This window comes from Rissa tridactyla, chromosome 6 (genome assembly GCF_028500815.1).
Source record: "Rissa tridactyla isolate bRisTri1 chromosome 6, bRisTri1.patW.cur.20221130, whole genome shotgun sequence".
Taxonomy (NCBI): Eukaryota; Metazoa; Chordata; class Aves; order Charadriiformes; family Laridae; genus Rissa; species Rissa tridactyla.
Genome location: NC_071471.1, coordinates 58,811,730 through 58,826,397, shown reverse-complemented (window position 1 = coordinate 58,826,397; position 14,668 = coordinate 58,811,730). Strand labels below are relative to the sequence as shown.

The following is a 14,668-nucleotide window of genomic DNA, read 5'->3' as shown; positions in this document are numbered from 1 at the left end:
CCCATCCTGCCCGTCCCTATCCTGGCTTCATCCCCTGAGCCCTCCACGGGCCTTAGGTTAAAAAGAGTGAAGTATCTCAGAAACACACCTTCCTTAAAAAACAAACAAACAAACAAACAAAAACCAACGAGCCACCAGTGATGCATCTCAGGCACCGAGTCTCTTCATTTATTCATTATGAGATAATACCCAAATCTGGCTAATTAATATTCCCGCATATTTTCCAAGGGCTGATGAGGTACCTTAAACATCTCGCTGAGATGGGCTTTCATATTTATAAGGCTGATGTGCAAACTTAAACTGATGCCGTCTAAATATACCCCTCATGTTTAAGCTCTGCTCCCGGGGCGACGGGGGGGGGTTTCCCCCCGGCACACATCCCGGCTTGCAGCGGGACCTGGGGGCTCGGGGGTGGGAGAGCTGCCCCAAAAGGCTCCCGGGGAGGGATGTCGTGGGGTCCGTTTTTCCGGGGACGTGAGATTTCTGTTCCAGGGGGTAACGGAAGCGCAGGGGGCACTGATGGTGGCTGGGGGGCCAGCAGCACTTTGGGGCGACATTGGTGTGAGCAGCCGCGCACCTGGACGTGCCGACAGGTACCGGAGCCGGACCCGCAGCTTCCTGCCCAAAACCCTTTTCCAAGGTTAAAAATAGGACTCGGTTGCAAACTGAAAGCCTGGTTTGCATTCGCCCTCATTATGTTGATTGCTTATTTACATGTATGCAAATAGGGGAAGAGGCAGCGGCTCCTCCACCTGGGGACCCCTCGGCGGGCAGAGCCTGAACCCCGACAGGTAAATCCCTGCCCAGGGACGGGCCACGGTGCGGCCACCCACCCCCCCCAGCATCAACGCGGACGTGAAGCACCGGCCCTTCCAGAGGCACCGATCCGGTGTGACCCCAGCGCGGTGGCCGGAGTCACGGTGGCTGTCGGCGCCGCCGCCTCTCCCCTCGCCCTGCTCTGCCAGATGTGCGTGTCCGGCTCCAGCTGTTCCCCATCAGCCTCCCCCGAGCAGCACCGCCGGCCCCGGGATCCTTTTTCCACCAGGCCCCACGTCCTTCATCAGACACCAATTTGGTCTGGCCCAGCTGCTCATTTTTCTTTCCGCCGTGTGACATGTTTTCACCCAGCTCCTAATCCGTCTCTTTCCATTCACAACTCGAGCTGTTTATGGATGTGCCTCTGCTTCCCCCCCCCACCCCCGGCTTTTCCCACCCCCCGGACAGAGCCATCCATCAACGCAACCCCACCGAGCGCCGCCGCTTCCCCTCCCGGCGGCCTGGGACACCGTTACCCCAACCGGGTCAAGGGCACGCGTTCCTCCCGCTGCTCGGGGGGGGTGACACTGCGGGGGGCCATCACCTCCCACCCCGCCACCAGCAACGTGCAGGGTTTGAGGGTCACCTGCCCAGCTTGGGGGGACTGGAGGGGCCGCAGCACCGGGGCTCTGCTGTTTTGGGGCTGCTCCCTCCGGCGAAGGTGCGAGGGTGGCCCAAAGTGGGGACGTGTCCCAAGCCCCTGTGGGGTGGGGGTTGCGCCTGCATCCCCCCATCTGTAGGCGACAGGTGCTTTAATGCCTGCCCGGGGCAGCAGCTGACTGCTGTGGCGGGAGAAGGCAGCTGTGCCAAGGAGGAAGAGGAGGATGATGATGATGAGGACAGCTGGGAGGGCAAACGAGGGGACACTGAGTGCAGGGGCCGTGGCCGGGGGGCACCCTGGGGTGGGGAGTGACCCTGGCTGTGCATCAGGGACCCCTCTTGGGCCCCCCCTTCGTGGGGAGGGATGTCACTCATCTCACCCCTGCCTCAGTGTCCCCGTCACCACCGGAGATCTTCCCACGGGCGCTGGGAGGATGGCAGGGTCCCTGCGGCGCAGGCTGGGAACATCCCACTCCCTCCTGCCGCCTTGGGGCACATTGCTTGTGATGGAGAAGCGAACCCCCAAATATCCCATCGGTTGGGGTGTTTCCCGAAGCATCCAAGCAGGATGGGGTTGGGAAGAGCCTGGCAGGGCAGCGGGGCCGAGCCACTGTCCTCGGCACCCTATGCACATGGTGGCACCGACCTGGCAGGTGGCCGGGAGCACACAGCGCAGGGGGTGCTGGCTCCCCCCCGCACCACTGCCTGGAAAGGGGACCCTGATTGCAAGGGATTCGATGCCCCCTCCCTCGGGGTGGAATGGGGGGAGCCGAGTGCGAGGGTCCCCCGTCCAACCCGCTCCTCCCCTGGTTTCGGCTCACTGAGACTCTCTCCCCTTCCCGTTTCCCACCGAAGCAGCACTGGCAGGGGGGGTGGGGGGGGAAATGCAAGCCAAAACGAAACTAGGGATGTTTTGCAACCAGGAAAAAAATTAAGGAAGCCAAGCCCAAAGAGAGCGATGGAAAAACCCGAATGCCTCCGAGAGGCCGCTCTGCTTTATGAAGTCGTCCCTGTTTTTCCCCCAGTGAAGAGCTTGCCCCTGCACACCTGCAGCCAGGTCAGCCTACGGCCCCGCCGCTTGCCCTGGCCGAAGGTCTCCTCCGCGCCCTTCCTGGCCTCGGCCGAGCTCAGAAGGTCCTCGACCAGCCCAGGGTGCTGATGGCACCCACGGAGCTCCACGGGGCCGCGGGGCTTTAGGTGGGGAGGCAGCCTCGCGGGGCCGGGTGCCGGGGCTGCAGCGTGGCCGGCACAGGGGACGCCAGCAGAGGCAGGAAAGTCGCCGACCCCGACCCCATCCCCGTCCCCATCCCACAATGGGGATTGTTCTGGAGGCAGGATGCGGCCCGGCCGGCTCCATGCCTGACTCACATCCTCGCCGGCTGGGAGGGAGCCGGCGGAGAGCCACGGCTCCAGCATCCCTCCCCGTGGGGCTGGGATGCGGGATGGGGGCTGCTGGGGACCCCCTCCCTGGCCGGGACCTGCCGCCACCCCATCCCCGAGCTGCTCCCTCCAAAACAGCCCCGCCAGGAAAATCCCCTCCGCCGGCCGGGCACCCGGGGAGCAGTGACTTCCCAAAGCTGGGGGGAGCCTCCCGCCGGAGCTGGCGTTCCCGGGGGAAGAGCTGCAGCAGAGCGAGGCGTTTGCACTAAGTGATCACATTTATTTGAATATTTTTTTTTGTGTGTGTGTGTGTGTTCTAAAATCGGTTACAGAATAAATACCTGTGCCTTATAGCAGGAAGTCCACTTTTTTTTTTATACAAAGTGCTTGTTACAGGAAGTTGCATCAGCGATACGCAGGCGGGGGGTGCATTTCGGCCACGCTTCCCCTCCTGAAAACTAGAACAGATTTTTTTTTTTTTTATCTATTTATTCGTGTTTTTTTTTTTTAAAGTTTCTTTTCCCTTTTTTTTTTGTGCATTAAATTTCCTGCCATTGTGTATTTACAAATCTCTGAAAGAAGGAAAAAAAAATGCCAATATGCATGAGAAGTGGCCTCGTAACACAAAAAAAAAAATCAGCCTTTAAAAAAAAAAAAAGTAACAAACCCAAAATCTACAAGTATCGTTTCATACTGAATCAATGATAGATTTTTTTCTTTTTTTCTTTTTAAAAAGGGAAAGAGAGGGGTGGAGAAAGGGGAAAAACTGAACCAAACCAGAAAAAATAACTTGGAGAAATGGAAAGAGAGAAGGTGCCATTGTCCCTTCTGTAGTTTTCCAAAGGCAGAGAGGAGCGAGGAAGAGCGCGACGCACAGACCCAGACGCCCGACTGAAATCCCCATCAATTTCTTCTCAGTTAATTTCTCCCTCGTCTTTTCCCAGCGAGGGGCAGGAAGGACTTTCCAAAATTAAATTAAAAAAAGGAATTAATAGGAAAAAAAAAAAACATTATTATTTTGTTTTAAAAGGATAAAAAAAAAAAAAGAGAGAGAGATGAGAGAACAACCCTCCCCAAAATCCTGGAGGGGTGTGAGGGGGGGAAAAATTGGGTTTGATTTAAAAGGGGAAAAAAAAAAAAAAAGAAAAGCCAAACCAAACCAGACTTTTCTCTCCAAACGCGTCATCGCACGGGACTCTCCAGAGAGTGTGACGGTTAACTGGTGACGTAGTGTTTCGCCGACGGCTGGCCGTAGACCCTATAGAAATCCTGCCGCCCGTGCTGCTGGGATGCGTCAATCCATTCCCTCACGGCAAGTCCCGGGAGCGACTGGGGGACGGCGGGGGCGGGTGGCAGCGGGTGGGAGTACTCCTGCGAGGAGACCGTCCAGGGGAAGTGCCCCGACCGCGGGTAGGGCTGGTGCCCGCTGTGGTTGGACACGGAGGAACAGTAACAGTTATCCACGGAGCAGACGAGGATTTTGCGCCCGCCGTACTGGGAGAGCACGGACTGCTGAGATGACGTGGTGTTGGGGTAGTGAGATGGGTTGAAGACGGAGCCCGAGTGCACCGGCTGTGGGCCGCTGGGAAGTCCAACTATGTGCTGCGTGGAGCTACAAGGCACCATGGCTTGTGCGGACTGCCCCTCGCCAGCCGAAGCGCCCTGGCTCATGTACTGGCTCGCCACAGTCCCGGACGATGGCTCGAGGAAGCTGCCCTCGGGGAAGGCGGTGGAGTGCTTGCGCTTCTCCGCGCCGGAGTTGCTGACGGTGCAGGGGTACATGGGGATGCTCTGCAGGAAGGGGACGGGGGTGCTCAGAGGACCTGCGGAGGGGAACAGGAGAGGGGGATGGAGTCAAGCACGGCATGGCACAGCTCCAGGCTGCTCCGGCCGCTGGTCCGAACCTGCAGCAAAGCCCCGAGACCCGGGCTGCAGCCCTCTGTGAGCAGAGGGTCCTCCAGCCCAGCCCACCAGCAGCAAATTGGCCGTACGCAGGTGAATTAGGAGCTTCTGTTCTGGGACCTTGCCAGCAGGCTCGGAGCAGCTCTACAAACACGTGCGCAGGCTGAGCCCGTGCAGAGCTCGTGACCGTGGTCCGTAACAGGATCAGAGGAGGACAAATCCACATCCCACAAGGAGAGAGGACTGGGAAGCCTCCACAGGATATAGTCTGCTCCCATGCGTGAGCTCGGGGCTGCAGGACCATACTGGCCCCTAGCTGTCCCTGCTGATGTGCTAACCCCCATCTTTCCACTGACTTTTCCTGATGATGGCCAGCCCCGCTGCTGTGTCACCCCAAAATACAGCTGTTTCACAAGCCAAGGGAAATATCCTGGGGAGAGCCAAGAGCTGGCTTCACAGCATCTCCACGTCCCCGCTGACCACAAAGGGCTTCCCAGGGGCCCCTGCAGCCCAACAGCTCTCCCCACCCTCTTGTACTGGGATCCGTAGGGCACCCAGCTATGGATACAGGATGTAGTGAGGTCCCGTGCCCCTCCTTGGCACCCCTCAGGCTTCACCCACCTTCCAGCAACTTCCTGAGCTGCTTCTCCTTCTTGGCGATCTCATTCAGGAAGAGCTTGGAGTTGAGGTGGCCGATTTTGGGTGGGGGCAGGCTGCCACCTGTACAGTTCTGGGTCCTGTTGGGGACCATGGGCAGAGAGGAGAGGCGTGAGGGACAAAGCACACTCAGGGAAGGGTCAGGAAGCCCCCAAGCTCTTTCCTGAGCACCCTCCCAAGGCTGAACCCCTTCCGCAGGGAGGCAGTGCTGAGGGCAGTGGGGAGCCGGCCCTCTCCAATGGGTCAGTCCCTTCCCAGCAGGACCTTCCCCGTCCAGCCTTGCTGCCAATGTCCTGGGCCAACACGTACCTCCCACAGCCCCTGTGTCCCCCCCGCATCGCCACCCCAGCTCGCCCTGGCTCTGCTAGCGCTGGCTTTAAGCAGGGAGGGAGAAGGACAGCAGAGCTGGACTGAGCCTTGTGCCCCAACCCGGCTGGTCCCAGCTCTGCTCTTCCACAAACACACCACTGTTTCCCCTAGACCAAGGGGAGGACTCGATTCAACGGCCGCAGGAGGGGATTTCTCATCCTCCCAGACAGAGGGATGCTAAGGCACAGAGCACGCCTCTCCCAGGCCCTGCAGCATCCCTGGGCCCTGCTCCTCCTCCAGACATCGTGCTGCTGCCGCCCCCGCAACAGTCCCCCTTCCCCCCAAACCCACCTGCCCCACTGCACTTACCTGTCCATTAAGATTTTCACAGACTTGGTGTTCTAGGAGGGGAAGGAGAAGCTCTGGTCAGTAAGGACAATCCCTGCCCCCGTGGCCACCTCCTCTTTCAGTGTCACCTTCAGTGGTCACCCCAGGAGGGGACAGGCTGCCCAGGGGTGCCAAGCCCCCCTTCCCCCTAGCACAGGCTGCCCCAGCCCCATCTCCAGCTGCGGCATCTCCTCGTTCAAGGCCAGCGCTGAGCCTGCCCCAGTCCTGCTCCCCTTCCTCCACTGCTGAACCCTCTGGAGCCATCAGCTAGCTCCACCAGTATCTCCAGCCCACTCCCTGCCATGACCCACACCTCCCCGATGCTCCCTGCACAACCAGACCTCCCCACAGCCCCCATCTCATCCCCAGCACAGGCAGCTCATCTCACCTTCATGAAGTTGATGTCCTCAGTTTTGTCGAACATGACCTGGACAGAGCTGAGGAGCTTCTTGGCCTCCTGCATGCGCTCATTGAGGTGGAGGACCTGAGCCGCGTTCTCGTTGCAGAACTTGGCCTGGGCCTTGTCCAGGATCTCCATGGTCTTTCGCAAGTCCTCATCCAAGATCTGGTGCATCTTCTCATACTGCAGGCGCACCTCGTCCTTCAGCTGGCTCACCTTCTCCTGGGGGAAAGGAGCAGGGTCAGCCCCTCTGCACCCTCCAACCTCTGCCATGGTGCCCCAGGACACCTGGGTCCTTTCCCCAGCAGGGGTGGGTGCGACCTGAGAGCTGCACCACAGCTCTGCTCTCCTGCAACGCCCACACACACCAAACCCTGCTGTCAGCTGCCACGTGGGACTCCTACATGCCGGAGACCCAAACTCCACTGTGCAGGTTTTGCTAATCCAGCAGATCCCCTGGACCTGCCTCCTGGGGTCTAGGTGGGGATCACCTTCGGAGAGCTAATACCAAGCAACAACCTGCCACGTCACTGAGGTGGGTGTGATTCCTTGAAAAACTCTGCCCATCCTCATCCTCATCCCCATTCCCATCCCCATCCCCATCCCCATCCCCATCCCCATCCCCATCCTCGTCCTCATCCCCACCCCAGGCTGGGGTTACATCATGCTCCAGAGCCCTTCCCTCCACGCTCTGGGAGGCTGAGGGGCTTTAAGGACCATGAGCTGATCTTGTATTACCCGTGTCCCAGCAAAACACTAGCTTGTACCTCTTCCACCTCCTGGGTATTTCAGCAGTTTATTTGGGGATCTTCTGTCTCCACAACCTCCCTTCCCACTCGGGATGAAGTGGGTGGCCTGGGGAAGGCTGTGCTGAGCTGAGGGCAGGCTGCGCCATCTGATATTTAAGGACAGCTTTGTTCCTTGCCTCCCAACTCACCCCGGGACCCACAAGGCTGTAGGGCAGCCCCAAACACATTTTGTCCCCCAAAAGGATGACTGCCAGGACTAGAATGGAGACAGCAGGTCTGTCTGGCCACTCCTCTCCTGCACGTCCTCCCTCCTCCCTGCACACCTGGCCCCTATGCCCCAGGAGCCTGTCCCCATTGTGCAATGGGGTGACAGTCTCCAGGGCTGGCCACAGCAGGGTGAAGCACCAGTTACCTCAACCAGCCGCTTGTCCGATTCCAGCTTATAGAGCTGCTCTTCGATGTCTTGCTCCCGCTCCTCCAGGCGGTCCTGCTGCTTCATCAGCATCTTCTGCAGAGATGGGAGAGAAAAGCAGTCATCAGAGCCCAGCGGCCACACGCACCGGGAAGCTTCAGCGCTGCCCGCACCGGCTCTGCCCACGCGGTTTGGGAGGGACAGGGCTTTTTCCCAGCAGGATGCCATTGCCGAGCTGAAAGCCCACGCGTGGCTGGTGGAGGTGGAAACCTCGCTATTTCAATGGCCATGCAGAGGTACCATGTGGCTTGGGTGCCTTATCAGCTGGGGACCTTGATTTCGGCTCCCTGTATGGGGGCAGCCCCTTGCCAAGCCCTGGGGACCCTGGGAGGGACACAGAGAGGCTCATCCCCCACTATGGCAGCCCTGTTTCGAGGCCCATCACCCATTGCCAGCAGGCTCGCACGAGACATCGCCACCGCCCTCGCGCCCCCGTATGCCACGCCAAATCCTTTCTCCCTTCCCCGCCTCGGTGACAAGCCCCAGAGCCAGCATCAGCGTAATCAGGAGGGACAGATAGAGGAGGAACAGGGCCTCCCCCCACCATGCTGCCAGCCCCCGGCCCCCACTCCTCGGGGCTGGGGCTGGGCCATCAGCCTAATAAATGGGACAAAACCTTATCCCCAGCAATCAGTGCGAGCTCCTTGCTCCTGCGCACTTTCCCGGCCAGGATGAAACCCAGTACCCATGAGAGAAGGGCTCCATCCCTGCGAGCAGAGGCAGGGCTTCCCAAAACACCCCTGAAAATCAACTCCAAATTTTCCCCCTCTGGGATTATCCCCGGGAAAAGCCACCACACCGGCGTGGCAAGGAGGAGGGCTTCGCCTGGCATGGAGACACGGTGTTAGAGAGTCTCAACGACAGGGGTGAGATGGGAAGAAACCAGCAGCAAGGATGAATTTCGAGGGGATTATTGCTATTATAAACTGCCGCTCGGGGATTTATAATCAAGTAATTAATTCCTGGACGAGGCGGGAGGGGGAGGGTGGCAGAGGCACTGCCGGGATTAATTGCATTGCAGGGAAAGGCTGTCACCTCCGACTCAATTTGGGAGCAGGAATCCGAAGCTTCCTCCCTCCTGTTGTTTTTCTTAAGGTCTCGGGCACCTCCAGCTTCACTATTGCTGGGCTCCTACCACTAATAATAACAAGAAGCTAAAAAAACCCAGCTTCCCCCTTGCAGTCGCACCCCACACGCATGCCCAGTGCCCACGTGTGTGCACCCACCCACGCACATGCGGACAGACACACAGACAGCACATCCACTGAAACAGGGTCTGAAGGGCAGCAGCAGCCACGCACACCCCTCCGGCACGGGGACACATTTGCTGTCGCAAACAGAAACACAGGGGCCTGCAAGCATCCAGGGGCATCGCTGCTGCTGTTTTTAAGACCAGCTGAATAGGTGGGAGCATCCACGCAGAGAAAGATCTAATGCATATATTAAACATCTCCTTTTTTCAGGGTCATTATTTGTGCTGCTGGGTGCTCAGCCGGGGTTTGGGGTCCAGCAGCGGGCAGAGCTGTGGGGCGGGTGGGCAGCAGCCCTGTGCGGGCAGCAACCTGCTCCGGCAGCAGCGCAGGGAGGTGCATGTCAACACGACCTGCTCTTGAACACCGCTGGCTGAAAACATGGTTTGCAACATCCCTCTGCACGGGCCTGGCATGGAGCGCAGCGCACCCGGCTCTGGTTCCTACCCCAGCATCCACAGGCTGGAATTTCCCCACTGAAATCGCAGTCAAGTGATGGGAAAGCCGCCCGCTCCAGGGAAGGAGATACCTTCCTGCAACCCTGCTTGCGGGAGGACGATCAAGCCCAGGAGCTGGGGCAGGTCTTGCAGTGCAGGCTGAGCTTCTCACTTTCCAATCTGGGGAGCCAAAAGACACAGTGAGCCTTTGCACCGAGCCCTTCCCTACACGTCCCTCCCTGCCGGCAGAGACTCGCCGTCTCCACCTCAAGCAGCCAGACCCACCTCGCACCAGCCCACCGGGAGAACGGCTGAGTCCGGCAGGGCCCCTGGGAGCAGCCGCATCCCCTGCCCCCCTGAAAAATGTGGGATGGGATCCAAGGCTCACAGTTTGCTGGCCACAGAGGCCAAATCCTCGTCCCACTCCGGCGTACGCATCAGGCATCCAACGTGGAGCCACCCCGAAGCAGCCCCTGCTCTACCCCCCAGTGCTGCCTGGATGCTCTCGCAGGGAAAAGCAGGGTTTCCCATCACTGGCAGATGCCAGGCAAGTGGACGCCACTCTGCCAAACCCCCCTGGTGTGTGGGACCCCCGAGGGATGGACTGAACAGCCACGGACATGCACAAACCATCGTCCCCTTCCTGCCGCCCTGCAGCTGCCATGGCAGAGCTGCCAACCTTTGTGTTTTGTAACAAACCTCAGGGTGCTCCACTCCTGGAATCACACAATTATGTGAAATCACAAATATATACATAAATATATATATAAATAACTTTTCATATATGTAAGTTAATTTAATAGCCCCTCACAGCTGGAAAAACTGACCAAAATCTAACCTAAAGCCATAGAAATCAGAGAGAATAGAGGACATGCAGCGTTTTCCTTGAATCTCACATTTAAGCCACTCTCTTGATTTTAGGGCGATTTAAAAACCGTACGTGCCTGGCATTGCAGCAGGATGGGAGGGCTTTTCACCCACGGCAACTGAAACCTTAACAAGACACAAGGGTATGAACTACCCCTTCTGGCACCGAGGGGCGAAATCTCATTGTCTCCACAGCACGGGCTGAATTCCTTAGGTATTTTGAAAAGGAAAATATATCCCTTCCCCTTCCATCCCCTCCCAAATCTGGTATTTCTGAAGTCATGAACTCCTCCTCCTCCTCCAGGATCAGAATTTCTCAGGGTAATTTCTCATATTTCATGCATGACCTTGATGCTGGGAGAACCGCAGCTCCCTCCATACAGGCACCCTTCCCGGGCTCCGAGCAACTCCATGATCCCAGTTTGTCTTTTCCAAGACACGCCGCCAGTTTGCAAAACGGCCGCCAAAAATGCTCTGTATTCCAACACCAGCTGAGAGTGAACTCATGTAATTAATTAATAAGTTAATCTGTGGCCGGGGTAAGTGGCTGGTCCACCCCGACCCCGCAGGCTATAGCGAGATGGGGCTGGTTGCTGGACACCAGTTGATTCTGCTGGAGTTCCATGTAATCTCCCCCCTCCTCATGGAAAAAAATAAATGGGGGGGGGGAAAAAAGGCTGAGCCCTAAGAGGAAGTTAGCAGGGCTCTCTGCAAACATGTCATGGGCACCAACCCTGCGCAGGAACAGGACTGCCAAAGGTGGAAGGAGGAACGAGTGGAGATTATCCTTTGCTTACTGAAGAGGAGCCCCACCGCTGGCGGAGCAGAGCAAATCCTGGGGAGCAATCGTCAGGTGGGTTTGGGATACCGAGCTAACGCACTGGGAGGGAAACACTACTTGGAGAGCCATCTCTGTGGGAAGCAAAGCAAGTGCTGCATGGTCTCAGTCCAGGGAGGACGCGCACAGTGGGTCCCCATGGGATTGTGCTGGGGAAAGGCTTGCTGACCATCATGATTTGCCCAGCGCTTGCTGAGAGGAAACCACCCTCACCCCACACACGCCTTACTGCACCTCCCGGTCTGTCCCCCCAAACCTGCACACAGGCAGCTCTGTACAAGCCCCAGCTCCCAGCAGCCGTTCCAGTGTCAGACACGTCCACCCACCCCCAGGCAGCGGAAGGGGGGACGTCTGTCAGGGGACAGGGTTGCCCTGACAGAGCAGAACTCTTGCAAAATTAAATGCCTGCAGCCACAAGACAGAAAGATGGTAACAAGGAGTTTAACACCTTGGACGATACAGGGCATGCGGGCTCCCCATCTGAGAGTCATCATATGGCTGCAGCACCACAAGCATCGGTTGTTACACACACAGCTCCAGTTCAGCCAGCTGAGCAACCTCCCCACCGCAAAGAGGGGCACTGGGATGCAGGACGGAGCTCACACCCACCCAAGACCTCCCAGGCAGGGAGAAATCTATGGGCAAGATGTCCCCCTGGCTTGTCTTAGGCTGGTCTCATCACTGTCCTCTCCCAAAGGACAGGGCTAAATCTGGGGTCACCGCCGAGCCCACGATAACACGGATTATGGCCCTGCCCTGCCTGGAGCCCGGCACTCCCCTCATCCCCACTTCCAAGTCCCTGGCAGCCTGTGGCCCTGGGGCTGGCACCGGGGCAGGAAAATCCCATGACATGCCCCAAGGTTTTGCCTGCGCTGAGGGTGGTCATGGTCCCTGTGTGCCTGCTGGGGAGACCCAGCATGGGAGAGCCAGTGGCATCCCTTTCCTGGGGGCTCGAGCGCTCGCCAGCCCCTGCCTGACTCCCAGCGCGATCAGGAAGGAGCCTGGCAGCTTCACCAAAGCCCCATGACACGCCAAGCAGCTCTGGTTTTAAATGACAGCGGGAGCAGTGAAAAGCCTTACTGTGTTCATGGGGGAAATGAAGCCCACGGAGCTTCTCTGATGTCTAATAAGCACTGTGCATCCTTCAGGGCCACTTCCCCGGCAAGAGAAACCACGTCTCTGCACACCGGCCTACAGGATGCTTGCAGGATGCTAATTCCCAATAAACTGGGCTGAAACAGGCCGTGGGTTTGGAGGTTAGTACGGGAGGGCAGGTGGACAAACCACAGCCCTTGTTCCCGTAGGAAACCAGGGGGAGCAGAGAGCCAGACTGCCCCACAGAGTGCCTTTAACCGCAGCTGGGGCTGGCCCAGGACAGGCGCGCTCGCTTCTCTGCCTCCCTCCTTCCTTCTCCTCTGCACCCGGGCCTTCCCCTCGCCGCCAAATCCCAGACGCTGAGTGAATAAGGACATTGTTTGCAGCCACCGGAAAGCCAGAACGGAGGGAGCAGCTCGGAGCACGAGGGGGAGGAAGGGCGAGGAGGAGGAGGAAGGTTGAACCGGAGCGAGGAAGCCGCGAAGGGCAGATGCCTGTCGCGGGAATGGCTCCAGACACCTGCAGCTCAGCCCAGGGACCGGGATCAAGGGCCCCCATTGAGACCCGCGTCCCGGCACGTTGCTGGAGACGGGCCTGAAGTCACAGTGACTGAATTTTAATGCACCAAAAGCCCTGGACCAAGGAGGCAAGCGCAACCTTTCGCCTCCCCACACCTCCCACTCACAGGCTTCCCGCTCCCCAGTCCCGCTGTGCCATCAGCTGACCGGTTTTCTGAGAAAAACCCACGCGATGAACTATTCTCATCCCTCCTGAAAGCGTCCCCCCACCTGACAACACACCGGCACCTTGACACCGTGTGGCTCTGGGACATGGCACCCCAGTGCCCCCCAAAAACACGATCTCAAACCACGAGATCTTGCACTGCCGCAGCCCGAGGGGACCAGTCGCTGCAGCCCAAGAGGACCAGTCCCCGCAGCCCAAACCCCCTGGAGCATCCCTCCCACCCCACCATGGTCTCCTGCTGACAAGACACAGGCAAAAGCAGCTCTTTCGAACTCCTCACAGCTCCCACGGCACTCACAGGAGGCTGATCCACTTACAGGGACAGGAAGGAAATGTTTTCTGGTTGGGGTTTCATCTTGCACGCATTTACAGTAAGCATGGGGCAGGAGGGGAGGTCTCGGGCCGGAGCAGGAGGCCTCGCCTCCCCCAGCCAGCCCAGAGCACACGCACACTCCTCCGGGGTTTGGCTTTTCTCACAGTGCTCCCTGCACAGAGATCGGGCTGGTTTATCCCCGGCACGGGAAGGAAGAGGGGAGAGGAACAGCCTCTGGGATATTAATAGCTGCCCTTGCTAGGAAGGGATGGGAGTAGCAGCCACGCAGTGCATGGGCATCAGAGACTCCCTCCTTAGCATCAAGGGAGCCCCTGAGCTCCGGGAGAGCTGGTGCTTTGTAGAAAACGTCTGGAGGCCAAATATCCAGCGCTAGCCTGGGGGAACAGGATGGAAGGTGCCTCTCGCAAGAGCAGCTCTCCACCTTTTTCTCATGCCAGGGCGGGTGGGGATGCCTCCTGCCTGTCTCCATCTCCCTGCACGATGCTGCCTGGTCTCCAAACCTTCCCCAGCATGCCAGGGAGGAGAAACCATCAGGCAAAGCCCCATGTCCCATCTCCAGCACCCATCGCAGCATGGGGCATCCCTATACCATGGCTGGCACACAGCAGCTGGATGCTCCCCCCGAGCCATGACTCACGGCAGCTCAGCAGTATTCAGGGCAGCCCTCGACTCTGTGGCACCCCAGGCCGGTGGGCACGGCAGACCACGCTCCTCCATGTGGCCTTCTACCAGCAGAACCCGGATCACCATGTGGCTGTGCAGCTCTTCCCCTTGTTTACACCCGGCAGAAAGGAAGAACTCGTTAGTAAAGGGAACATACAAGGCATTGTGTCGTGTGGAGCCAGCGGCAGGATTTCTGGAGGCCAGGAAATGGGGACCTATTCTCTATCGGAAGGCGACCTTCAGAAGGACCTTGAGGATGTTAATTTGCCTGCTGGGCCTCTGTGTGCCCCCCTGCTCCCCGCTGCCATGGGGGGTTACTTGTGGCTGTGCCTCACACACACGGGGGAAGGAGGACAGGGCTCTCCTTGTCACTTTTAGACCCCAACTTCAAGCCGTGGCCTGGCTGCCACTGCTGCCAGCATCCTCTGAGCAGGGACGAAGAGCCACTTGGAGGGGAAAAGGGAGATAAAAAGGATTAAGGAGCAGGGAGACGAGGCCAGTGGCGGCAGAAGCATCCCTTCTGTGCCAGCAGCCCCACAAGTCCCACTTCCTGATACAGGACGCCCAGTATGGGCTATGCGCACCCCAAAACAGAGGCACCCGAACACTTTTGCAGCATGTTGGAGAGTAGGAGCAAGGCCGTGCTGATCACGGACCAGTGTCGGATAAGCTGTCCCTGTGCAAAGCGCAGCAAGAGGCAGTGAAATCTGGGCGAACCGCCTCCACCAGACCCGGGGCTCAAGACTCACTCACAGCATGGTGAGGAAC

At 58.6% G+C, this 14,668-nt stretch overlaps 1 protein-coding gene across 1 annotated transcript in view; it reads right to left on the bottom strand.

Moving 5' to 3' along the window:
- Positions 1 to 2,970: 2,970 nt before the first annotated feature.
- The window catches only part of TRIM8 (tripartite motif containing 8), a 30,488-nt gene continuing 18,790 nt past the window's right edge, over positions 2,971 to 14,668 (bottom strand). Inside the window, exons 3-7 of the mRNA XM_054206479.1 lie at positions 7,613 to 7,708; positions 6,440 to 6,673; positions 6,034 to 6,065; positions 5,320 to 5,435; positions 2,971 to 4,619 (exon numbers count right to left, since the gene is read on the bottom strand). Of these exons, the coding sequence (XP_054062454.1) occupies positions 4,012 to 4,619; positions 5,320 to 5,435; positions 6,034 to 6,065; positions 6,440 to 6,673; positions 7,613 to 7,708 (1,086 nt within the window). The 3' untranslated portion in view covers positions 2,971 to 4,011. The remainder of the gene's footprint in view (positions 4,620 to 5,319; positions 5,436 to 6,033; positions 6,066 to 6,439; positions 6,674 to 7,612; positions 7,709 to 14,668) is intronic.